Source organism: Ranitomeya imitator, chromosome 2, assembly GCF_032444005.1.
Source record: "Ranitomeya imitator isolate aRanImi1 chromosome 2, aRanImi1.pri, whole genome shotgun sequence".
Classification (NCBI taxonomy): Eukaryota; Metazoa; Chordata; class Amphibia; order Anura; family Dendrobatidae; genus Ranitomeya; species Ranitomeya imitator.
In genome coordinates this window covers 355,257,331-355,270,234 of record NC_091283.1, presented here as the reverse complement: position 1 = coordinate 355,270,234, position 12,904 = coordinate 355,257,331, and the positions used below count along the sequence as shown (strand labels likewise).

General features: G+C 40.3%; 1 protein-coding gene across 2 annotated transcripts in view; it reads right to left on the bottom strand.

Moving 5' to 3' along the window:
• Positions 1-1,176: 1,176 nt before the first annotated feature.
• LOC138663797 (oocyte zinc finger protein XlCOF8.4-like) overlaps positions 1,177-12,904 on the bottom strand; it is a 55,247-nt gene continuing 43,519 nt past the window's right edge. Inside the window, exons 4-7 of one of the 2 annotated variants that reach the window (XM_069750139.1) lie at positions 10,579-10,702; positions 10,396-10,493; positions 10,109-10,199; positions 1,177-5,367 (exon numbers count right to left, since the gene is read on the bottom strand). In XM_069750139.1, the coding sequence (XP_069606240.1) occupies positions 4,373-5,367; positions 10,109-10,199; positions 10,396-10,493; positions 10,579-10,702 (1,308 nt within the window). In that variant the 3' untranslated portion in view covers positions 1,177-4,372. The remainder of the gene's footprint in view (positions 5,368-10,108; positions 10,200-10,395; positions 10,494-10,578; positions 10,703-12,904) is intronic. The other variant, XM_069750141.1, reaches the window with a different exon arrangement.

Here is a 12,904-nt window from a genome sequence, read left to right as displayed (position 1 = left end):
ACGGGAAGGGCAGCATCCAAAAAGGAAAACCACCTATGCCAAAACATGGTATCCATCCACAGACAGCTGTTTCGGGGTATGAGGGGCAAATACCCCGAAACAGCTGTCTGTGGATGGATACCATGTTTTGGCATAGGTGGTTTTGCTTTTTGGATGCTGCCCTTCCGGTGGTTGTTCCTTCCCGGTGAAAGACCTGGCTATTTATTGCTTGCGTTGAGAAACACGTGATGGTGTCTCCGCGGCTTTTCTACATGCATTTGTATATTTCCCATAAGGGATGGTGGCAGTGTTCTGGATCACTGCGTTGAGAAACACGTGATGGTGTCTTCGCGGTGTTGGATGTTTTGATCTCCCCGATGTCATTCATCCTTATGTTTATAGTCTTTTTACTAGGCACTGCTCCTAATAGCCAGTTTCCTACTCCATACTGATGAGGGGCAAATACCCCGAAACAGCTGTCTGTGGATGGATACCATGTTTTGGCATAGGTGAGTTTCCTTTTTGGATGCTGCCCTTCCCGTGGTTGTTCCTTCCCGGTGAAAGACCTGGCTATTTATTGCTTGCATTGAGAAACACGTGATGGTGTCTCCGCGGCTTTTCTACATGCATTTGTATATTTCCCATAAGGGATGGGGGCAGTGTTCTGGATCACTGCATTGAGAAACACGTGATGGTGTCTCCGTGGTGTTGGATGTTTTGATCTCCTCGAGGTCATTCATCCTTATGTTTGTAGTCTGAGTTTAGTCTCAAGGGGCCCTTAAATTCCTGGTGGCAGCCATGCAGTCCAGTAATGGGATAAATGCTTCGAGAGATGAGTCACAATCCTCCGCTTAGAGATCGATATGGCAGTGTGGCTCCAGATACTTCTCCATAGAGAGCTCCTCCAGCCATATTTTCCAGGGTAATCAGGTTCTCTCCAAGTCTCTCTGGGGTGCTGGCATTATCATCAGCATCCTACAAAGGATCTATCTTAGTGGTCTCACTGACCTCCTATGTACCCCTTCTTTATATCCAGACTAAGGCAGACATGTTGGACAGTTTGCAGGCCCTCCCGACCTGGGACCAGTGCTTCAGATATCAAGGCACTACAGGGGTGATTTGCAGCACTTGGAGAGGGGTCATGAATGGACAGTCAGAAAACATCAGCAGTGGTTCAACAAAAGACATGGACACATTCAGGCTGCAGATGGTAATTTAGCTAATTCAATTATCAGAACTTTTGTAAGGTAGTAAAGACTCTAGACAAGGCATAGAATACACAGAAGGATACAGAGCAGCAAGACAACACTCCTACAGTCAGTAAAATCATGAACATAGACAGCATGATACCCCACACACCATATCACATTATCACACAGGTCCAGACAGCTTACCATTGGGCTGAACCAAAACATTGTAAAAAATAGAACAAGAGGCGTTGAAGGACTCACTTTGTATACAACTGTATGGAACAACCAGACCCTACCTGAAATCCTGCATCTAGATGGGTTTGAGAATTGGATTTCATCAGTTATTACGATACTTAGCAGTCTATTGTCCAATAATGCTTTCTGTTCATCTCAGCAAGTAAAGGAGAAATTTGGGGAAAATGATTCTCTTGTTAGTATGTGTAATTACTGACAACCAATGGAAAAGCATTAGTGATTAGCAAACATGCTCGAATAAGGTGTTATCCATGCATGCTCGGCAGCTAAAAGAGTTTCTTTCGCGTGCTCTAATACTATGTTCAAGTTGCCATGGCTGCATATCTCATGACTAGGGTTGAGCGAAACGGATCGTTCATTTTCAAAAGTCGCCGACTTTTGGCAAAGTCGGGTTTCATGAAACCCGACCCCTGTGTGGGGTCGGCCATGCGGTACGCGACTTTCGCGCCAAAGTCGCGTTTCGTATGACGCGCTTGGCACCATTTTTTTCAGCCAATGAAGGGGCGTGGGCAGAGTGATGACATAGGCGTCCACGCCCCTAAGACCTATCGCCATGTTGTCGCTTGTGCGCTGTAGCGATTTGCACTGTGTAACACCAGCTTTTCAGTTGAGAGAGAGAGAGAGAGAAAAAAAAAAAAATCCCATTGGCTTTGCATTGGGTTTCGTGTTTCGGTCGATCCTCGACTTTTCGCCATAATCGGCCGATTTCACTCGACTCGACTTTTGAGATAGTCGGGTTTCGCGAAACCCGGCTCGACCCTAAAAAAGTCAAGGTCGCTCAACCCTACTCATGACTGTTCAACAGCCACAACACATACAGGGATTAGCTATAAAACATGCAATCAGCTATAGCAACTCAAACATAGCAGAACGCCGAAGATACTTTTAGGTCTCGAGCAAGCATGGATAACACCTTATCCGAGCACGTTTGCTCATCACTAAAAATCATCCTTGAGGTGGTCAGATCTATATCCCTAGTGGAGCATTGTAGACAGTCATAACTATAAATCATCCATAGGGGATACATGAACCCTCTGTTTCTCCATAAGGTCGGCATACATACAGGGGCCAAAGATCCGAAGTGCTTAGCGGAAGCTGCTGATCTTATACACATGCTGCTGGATTATACATACTTTTTAGGAGTAAAGGTTTTTACAATTGTATAATCATAATCATCAGGTAGAAAAACTGACACTGGACACACACAGTAAAACTGCAGTAGGAGTTTATGGTTTCTTGCACAGAAATTAATTGATAAGATCTGATGGAACAAAAAAGTGGTCCATTTCCCACCATTTTCTATGTGCTCTCAAATATTTCAATTTGGATACAAAACTAAAAGCATTTAAAATCATAGAAAATTTGTTCAAAGACCTTGTGTGGAGGTAAAGAGCCGAGGATGAAGATGCTTCATCTCCAAAAGTCTACAAAACAGAGAGGATTGGCAACTTCGAATTTCCTTGTATATTTCATGGATTTGGGAGCTTGGAAACTTACGAATCAGCAGGTTTGAATGATATTGGCGATTCATCAGGTTCCATGTCTTCTTTTGAATGGAATGAGTTCCTAATAATGGTTAATAAACTACTATACTTAGAACGGAAAGGGATTTAATAAATGGATCACATCAGATGTTCCTACAGAGAAGGAATGGATCATAGATGTAACTATTAATGTGTAATATGGGCACAGTTATTATTGTGGTATAGAGAAGTTACAGACTTTATTGAGACCTGGAGATTGCGCACTGAAGGTAACTGTAATGAATGGCAGATTGCTGAGATTGGGTGTGAGGAAGAAGAGGAAGGAAGACATTTTGAATATTTTCTTGTGGAGTGGGGGTAAGGGTTGCAATATTTGTCCATATAGTGTATATCTATGAATGTATAAAATGTGAAATATGGAACGCACATAGAATATTGCTTTTTATTTGCTTATTACATAATTCTAATTCTTTGTTTTTCTGTATTATCTTCCTCTCCTGCTCTCCACCAATAACATAGATCAGTGTGGAGCAGGAGGAGAGAGCAGTTCTCTCAGTGATCAGAAAGTACACTGTCTCAGCGTTCTCCTCAGTCACAGTAAGCTGTCGTCAGACTAGAAAATACACTCACTTATTAGGAAGAAACTTTCGTGTTAAAAGTGCATCTAAAAGTAAAAAAATATAGTAAGTTCTAAGTGCTTTCCTTTTCTCATTTAATTATATGACTGTCCAATGTTTTTTGTGCAATTTGTCAATAAAATATACAGCTCTGGTTAAAATTAAGAGACCACCACATCAAAACCCTGTCATGGCCAGCCCAATCTCTAGACCTGATCCCCAATGAAAACCTCTGGAATGTAATCAAGAAGATGATGGATAGTCACAAGCTATTAAACAAAGAAAAACTGCTTACATTTTTGCATCAGAAGCAGTGTGAAAGACTGGTGGAAAGCATGCCAAGACGCATTAAAGCTGTGATTTAAAATCATGGATATTCCACAAAATATTGATTTCTGAACTTTTCCGGAGTTAAAACATTGGTATTGTTGTTTCTAAATGATTATGAACTTGTTTTCTTTGCATTATTTGAGGTCTGAAAGCACTGTTTGTTTGTTTTTTTTTAATTTTGACCATTTCTCCTTTTCAGAAAGAAAATAGTAAATTTATTGCTTGGAAATTCGGAGACATGTTGTCAGAAGTTTATAGACTAAAAGAACAATTTACATTTTACTCAAAAATATACCAATAAAGAGAAAAATCAGACTAACTGAATATTTTGCAGTGGTCACTTAATTTTTGCCAGAGCTTTATAGTTTCTCCCCGTGTGCGTTATTATTGATATTTAACAAAATATGTCTTCTGGTCATTTATTTTTCACATTCTAAGTATGATAATGTCTTCTCCCCTTGTGGGATTTTAGATGTTTAAGAAAATAGCATTATTGTTGAAAACATTTCCCAGATTATTAATATGAACATTGTTTATCAAAACTTGATTTATCTGACCAACATTTCTCACATTCTGAACATAAATAGGACTTCTCGCCTGTGTTACTTCTCTGATGTGTAACAAAGTGTGATTTCCATGCAAAACATTTTCCACATTTTGAACATAAATATGGCTTCTCTCCTGTGTGAGTTCTCTGGTGACTAACAAGATGTGATTTCTGTACAAAACCTTTTCCACATTCTGAACATGAAAAGGGCCTCGCCCCTGTGTGAGTTCTCTGATGAATAACAAGAATCCCTTTCTGTATAAAACTTTTCCCACATTCTGAACATAAATATGGCTTCTCTCCTGTGTGAGTTCTCTGGTGATCAACAAGGTGTGGTTTCAATGCAAAACATTTCCCACATTCTGAACATGAAAAAGGCTTCTCCCCTGTGTGAGTTCTCTGGTGAATAATAACAGCTGATTTCCTTGCAAAACATTTTCTACATTCTGAACATGAATATGGCTTCTCCCCTGTGTGAGTTCTCTGGTGAATAAGAAGATCTGGTTTTTGTACAAAACATTTCCCACATTCAGAACATGAAAAAGGCTTCTCCCCAGTATGAATTCTTTCATGTCTAATAAGATCTGCTTTCTGGTTAAAATATTTCCCACATTTGGAACAAGAAAATCTCTTTTCTGCGTGAATTTTTTGATGTTTAACAAAAGATGTTTTGGGGGGACAACGGTTTCCATATTCTGAATGTGTAATTGGCTTCTTTGCTTTAAGAGCAATTTGTTTTTTAATGCCTCTTTTCTGACTTTTATTTTTCTTAATAGCCTGTAATGAATCAGAAGATAGGGCGGGTTTCGAAGGATGAGGATCAGATGATAGGTCTTTGCTGTGAAGGGATGATGGTATATCTGGAGTAATGTCATTCATTTCAATTGTATCCTGTGTGATCTCAAGGTCACCCAATTCAAAAATTGAAGCTGTTAGTTGTCCCTCAGATCTTCTGGTACAATCATCTGCCAAAAACAAAAAACAATAATTTTTTTTTTAAATGTCCTTGAAATTTATATTTTTGAACATTTTTACACAAAACCGAATTATTCACTAAGACAATGACAGTTCACAGACTTAATAGAAAACCTCATAGCATGAACCAGTAGAACGTGGTTTTCAACCAAATATTTGAATAAAAAGCCACCAAAAATATGTTTAAGAAAATGACACTAATAAAAATTTCTCATCGTGCAAAAATAAATCCCCCACTCAGGTTTCAAAATAGTCATTACTCCTATAGATGAATTCACTGATGGCTATAATTTTAAAGAAATTGAGTCACTTTATGGGATTTTATCTGCTTTAGTTTTCTGCCATTCTGCAACATTATGGCTTCTTGAAATGGTGTGTCATCTCCTCTAGTCTGCTTCTATCACCAGTCTTCGCCATCATTCATTCTGTAGGCGTCGCTGGTCATGGAGGAGACATTGTAACTTGAAGCTCGGGGGAGCACAGACTCTGCCCAACCACTAAGAATAGGGTGGCCGAGACCAGTAGATGCTAGACAGCCTGAATACATGTGGGGATTCCCTAACAAACAGGCAACCCCCATTTGTATTCAGACTGTCTAGCAGCCGCAAATCATGCAGCTGCGGTGACTCAAACAATCTCCGGGCACGCCCAAAATACCCGGAGAACACACGAGCATGCTTTAAAATCTCGAGTAACGGGCACACTCGCTCATCACTAATGCCGATGTCACAGATTGACAGCAGCATTTAACATGTTGACATCCGATGGTAGATAGCGATTCCACCCATGGCTGTGGGGGTCACATATCAGCTGACGTGTGCTGGAAAAATTGTGGGCTCAGCCCCAGATCCCACATCAAAGGGGAAGTACCTGAGCACTAACGGGCAGGTAATTGCAACTTATTTGCCTGTTGTACATGGCACCATTTCCCCCGAAACAGAGCAGTCACGGATGCTCCTACAGGGGATTCAGTTGCATCTGCAAACGTGATGGGCTGGGACTTCCGGGGTCATTCTGATGGGCAGACGGCTCCCCAAGTTAGGTATAGGGGATTCAGCAATCAGAATGACATTAGAAGTCCTGCCCCAACTACAGAGCGGACCGGAAAAGAAGACTCCGCTCTATGGAGGTGACGTCAATAAAGGCTTCTGAATCCCCAACAGGAGCGGTGCCATGCACAACAGGCAGGTAGCAACTACCTGCCTGTTAGTGTTTAAATACATTTTTTGTAAAGTACCGAATATCCCCTCTAACCTTCCTCACCAGGCCAATTTTTTCAATGCTGACCAGTGTCACTTTATGAGGCTAATTATGCAAATTGTCTCTTCAGAGAGGAAGAGAACTATATCTCTAGTGCCACCTATTGGAAGGTAGCAATCCTACAAGTCAATGTCGACTCTTTAACGAGCCATGTCACATGACTTAGGATAATAGCCAAACCAGAATCTCAATTTGCAGACACTGTTTCGGGGTACTGCCCCTCATCAGTGCAAAGTGGAAATCTGGTTTGGCTGTGTGAGGGGCATCTGACCGATATCCAACAAGTGTCATTTCTCCTTGCAGAGATTGACATGCTCAGCATGCCGAGGTAAGGAGACTTTATGAGGATGTAACTCTAGATCACATCCCAGTGATTCGGAGACTGTTTTTCATGACACGTAATTGATGCAAGTGGCAAATTTTGGTCGATGTAATTTTTTAATGAAAATACAGAAAATATGACAAAAAAAATTTCAAAATTTTAATTAGGAAGTTAGAAGGATTAAAAGTTTATCAGCAAATTCTAATTTTTCCAAAAAAGTTTACAAAACCAATTTTTTCAGGGTCCACATCCCATTTCAAGTGAATTTGAGGGGCTTATCTGACAGAAAATACCCCAAAGTGACACCATTTTAAAAACGACACCCCTTAAAGTGCTCAAAATCACATTAAAGAAGTTTATTAACCCTTCACCGGAATTAGAGCAATGAGGAGGGAAAAAATGAAAATATTGCTTTAGCCCCAAGTTTTGCATTTTCAAAATTGTAACAGGAGAAAATGGGTGGTACAATTTGTTAAAAAGTTTCTCCCGAGTACACAGATATGAGCACCATTCAACTTTTGAAGCTCAAAAATGGCTGGAATAGATAGCGAATGCCATGTCGTGTTTGGCCCATTACGACATACGGATTTTCTTCAGATCTTTCAGGTTTTGGGGTTGTCACTGCGCAATATTGAGTTTCAGTTCCCTCCAAAGATTTTCTATTGGGTTCAGGTTGGGAGACTGCCCAGACCACTCCAAGACCTGGAAATCCTTCTTACAGAGCCACTCCTTAGTTGCCCTGGCTGTGTGTTTCAGGTTATTGTCATGCTGGAAGAACCAGCCATGACCCATCTTCAATGCTCTTACTGAGGGAAGGCGGTTGTTGGCCAAAATCCCGCTATACATGAACCCATCTATCCTCCCTTCAATACGGTGAAGTCGTCCTGTCCCCTTTGCAAAACAGCATTCCTAAAGTATGATGTTTCCTCCACCATGCTTCACAGTTGGAATGGTGTTCTTGGGGGTTGTACTCCTTCTTCCAACAAACACAGCAAATGGAGTTGATACCAAAAAGTTATATTTTGGTCCCATCTGACCACACGACCTTCCCCCATGCCTCCTCTAGACCATCCAAATGGTCATCAGTGAACTTCAAATGGGACTGGACATGTGCTGGCAAAAGCAGGGCACCTTACGTGCCCTGCAGGATTTTAATCCATGATGGCGTAGCATGTTACTAACGGTAATGTTTGAGACTGTGGCAACAGCTCTCTTCCGGTCATTGACTAGGTCCTTCAGTGTAGTTCTGGGCTGACTGCGGACCTTTCTAAAAATCATCCTTACCCGATGAGGCGAGATCTTGCATAGAGCCCCAGACCAAGGAAGATTGAAAGTCATTTTGTGTTTATTCCATTTTCTAATAATCATGCCAAGAGTTGTTGCCTTCTCACCAAGCTGCTTGCCTATTGTCCTGTAGCAAATCCAAGCCTTTGTCCCTTGTGTCTTTAGACAGCTCTTTGGTCTTGGCCATGGTGGAAAGGTTGGAGTGTGATTATTTGAGCGTGTGGACAGGTGTCTTTAATACAGGTAACAAGTTCAAACAGGTGCAATTAATACAGGTAATAAGTGCAGAGCAGTAGGGCTTCTTAAAGAAAAACTAACAGGTCTGTGAGTCAGAATTCTTGCAGGTTGGTAGGTGATCAAATACCCATTTCATACAATAAAATGCAATTTAATTTAAAAAAAAATCATACAATGTGATTTTTATTTTTTTTATATTCGGTCTCTCACAGTTGAAGTGTAACTATGATAAAAATTACAGACCACTCCATTCTTTGTAGGTGGGAAAAATTGGAAAATTGGCAGTGTAATCAAATGATCATTTTCCCCACTGTACATGCACAGCTCATGCGTCAGGAGACATGCACCCCGTAAATGAATGGGGCTTTTATCGCTACAGATATGTCAAATATGTGGAAGATAAATGTAATTAAGGCACACTGTAAGGCTCAGAAGGGAGGGGAACATTTGGATTTGGGAGCACAGAATTCCCTGGATTTATATTGGGGGCAAGGGGCTATAGAGCCATTTCAGAAACGTTGTGCTACCAGTAACATGGAAGCCCACTATAGGTTCAATGATAGATAATGGACCTGAGTGGGGACTTGTTTTTTGCGGATTGAGTTGAAGATTTGTTGGGAACATTTTGGATCACATTTATCCGACGCTCTTACATGGGGGTTTCCATCTAAATCTCTGACTGACGTAATTCAAATGGAACCCCTGAGGGATCCATTCACTATAGTGAGGTAGCAGAGTTACACTAGAGTCTGTCGGGACTCTGCTCAGTGGTGTACTTCTTTTCAGAAGTGCACAAAACTGTGTACAATAGCACTTTCATGCCAAGGTTTAGTAAGTTTCTTTTGTTATCCCTTTTATTTTAAGTAATTGTATTTATCATTATTTTGTTCCCATTTTGTATCATCTTGTATATTGTTTTTATAACACTTGCTATCTTTCTGGATTAAATATAAAATTGAATAGTTCTGTTCTTCTTGCTCTGTAAACTGCATCCCTGAAGCCACAAGCTACCTGTAACAGATGTCTAAACGATTGATAGTGGCACTTTTTGTTATTGCAGAGGTTGCAGTGACCGTTTGAGTGGTATATACATATGGTCCATGTGCTGGAATCGGAGGTATATATACACCCCATACGGTCACTGTTAGTTCCCCAATAACTTGAATAGTAGTGGAAGCAGCTGCGGCCTCATCCATCACTCGTCAGCCAATTGTGTAATTGTCCTGATGATTAGAGGCAGCGAAGTTGTATTCCCTTGACAAAGTGGGTGACCCCAGCCTGTGTATCCTTGACACCCATTCTAATATCTTTTTCAAATGACTTTATAACTTGTCAGCAGATTTTATGCTGGCATTTGGCTTTGTAATTTACAAATCTTGGCAGCTAAGAGTCAGTGTCTTCTAGTCACAGGGGGTAGACAGATCCTCCAGGTTGCAAGCTCAATAGAAGAAGGGCTTTCAATGCCCAAAGTAACAGAAATGTTTTGGGTGGGGGAACATGCAGAGGTCTAATGGCAGAATGGTGATCACATGATTATAATAGGTCTGGACAACACCACTGATAAAGCAGTGAATGCTGATAGCTGAGAAGAATTTATGACATCTCTGCATTTAGAGGTTACTACTCACGTTGGCTTTTATATGTAGTAATCTCCTCTTTACACTGCTCACCACTCCTCACAGATGTCTCAGTAGTATTAAAATGGGTCAGATCTTCACCCTGAAACAAATATTGTATAGGTCACAGACCGATGGAGAAGTCACATCTATGATCAGCTCTAATCCTGCTATCTCCACCGTTCATTATACAAATATAGAACATATAATACTGGTGGATAAAACAAGACTGAGCACAAGACCTTCACAGCAATATACACATCATAGGTGAGATCTCATGACACCTTCTCTCTATCTACCTGATGATCCTGAGGAACATTGGGATCTTCATGTTTACAGTCCTGTGGAAGAAGAGGATGGGGACATCTCTCTGGTGTTGTTCTCTTACTGGATAGATCTGGAGGAAACACATATAGGGACTGAATTCATTCTTTACATACAGATAATTATAGTCAATGTGTATATAGTCCTGTCTATATTACCTGGTGATGTGAGGGGCTGGGGAACCTCCATCATGACGTCCTTGTAAAGATCTTTGTGTCCTTCTAGATACTCCAATTCCTCAATGGAGAGATAGACGGCGATATCCTGACACCTTATAGGAACCTGACACATACAATAATACCGTCATCTCTCCGATCCCTTCATACCATGATTAAGGTTTTAACCTGAAATGCATCTGTTTTTCTTAAACAGTTTTTATTGAATATTTTCATATATAACATACAAAAACTAAAAAGTATCCATGCAAAGACAAGGAAAAGCAAAAAATAGCAATACAGTCAAGTAAAACAGCAAGACAATCAGGTAAAGCATAACCACTTTACATGAGTCGGAATCACTCAATAACCATTAATTGATTGTCCAGAGCGTTGCCATAATGCAGCCTTGAGTATCATATTCCTTATCATAAACATCCGATAAACAAAACAGAATGAAAAGAAGAAAAGAGTGTAGAGTAGGTAATAGAAAGTATGGAAAAAAGAGAAAGTAGAAAATTGGGGGAGTCTGATTAACCCCTTTACCCCCAAGGGTGGTTTGCACGTTAATGACCAGGCCAATTTTTACAATTCTGACCACTGTCCCTTTATGAGGTTATAACTCTGGAACGCTTCAACGGATCCCAGTGATTCTGACATTGTTTTCTCGGGACATATTGTACTTCATGATATTGGTAAAAATTCTTTGATAGTACCTGCGTTTGTTTGTGAAAAAAACGGAAATTTGGCGAAAATTATGAAAATTTCGCAATTTTCCAACTTTAAATTTTTATGCAATTAAATCACAGAGATATGTCACACAAAATACTTAATAAGTAACATTTCCCACATGTTTACATTACATCAGCACAATTTTGGAACCAAAATTTTTTTTTGTTAGGGAGTTATAAGGGTTAAAAGTTGACCAGCAATTTCTCATTTTTACAACACCATTTTTTTTAGGGACCACATCTCATTTGAAGTCATTTTGAGGGGTCTATATGATAGAAAATACCCAAGTGTGACACCATTCTAAAAACTGCACCCCTCAAGGTGCTCAAAACCATATTCAAGAAGTTTATTAACCCTTCTGGTGCTTCACAGGAATTTTTGGAATGTTTAAATAAAAATGAACATTTAACTTTTTTTCACAAAAAATTTACTTCAGCTCCAATTTGTTTTATTTTACCAAGGGTAACAGGAGAAAATGGACCCCACAAGTTGTTGTACAATTTGTCCTGAGTACACCGATACCCCATATGTGGGCGCATGACAGAGCTCGCAAGCGAAGGAGCGCCATTTGACTTTTCAATGCAAAATTGACTGGAATTGAGATGGGACACCATGTTGCGTTTGGAGAGCCTCTGATGTGCCTAAACATTGAAACCCCCCACAAGTGACACCATTTTGGAAAGTAGACCCACTAAGGAACTTATCTAGAGGTGTGGTGAGCACTTTGACCCACCAAGTGCTTCACAGAAGTTTATAATGCAGAACCGTAAAAATAAAACATCATATTTTTTCACAAAAATTATCTTTTCGCCCCCAGTTTTGTATTTTCCCGAGGGTAACAGGAGAAATTGGACCACAAAATTTGTTGTCCAATTTGTCCTGAGTGCGCTGATACTCCATATGTGGAGGGGAACCACTGTTTGGGCGCATGGGAGGGCTCGGAAGGGAAGGAGCTCCAATTGGAATGCAGACTTAGATGGAATGGTCTGCAGGTGTCACATTGCGTTTGCAGAGCCTCTAATGTACCTAAACAGTAGAAACCCCCCACAAGTGACATCATTTTGGAAACTAGACCCCCTAAGGAACTCAGCTAGATGTGTTGTGAGAGCTTTGACCCCCAAGTGTTTCACTACAGTTTATAACGCAGAGCCGTGAAAATAAAAAATCCTTTTTTTCCCCACAAAAATTATTTTTTAGCCCCCAGTTTTGTATTTTCCCAAGGGTAACAGGAGAAACTGGACCCCAAAAGTTGTTGTCCTATTTGTCCTGAGTACGCTGATACCCCATATGTTGGGGAGTTATAAGGGTTAAAAGTTGACCAGCAATTTCTCATTTCTACAACACCATTTTTTTTTAGGGACCACATCTCATTTGAAGCCATTTTGAGGGGTCTATATGATAGAAAATACCCAAGTGTGACACCATTCTAAAAACTACACCCCTCAAGGTGCTCAAAACCATATTCAAGAAGTTTATTAACCCTTCTGGTGCTTCACAGGAATTTTTTGAATGTTTAAATAAAAATGAACATTTAACTTTTTTTCACAAAAAATTTAATTCAGCTCCAATTTGTTCAATTTTACCAAGGGTAACAGGA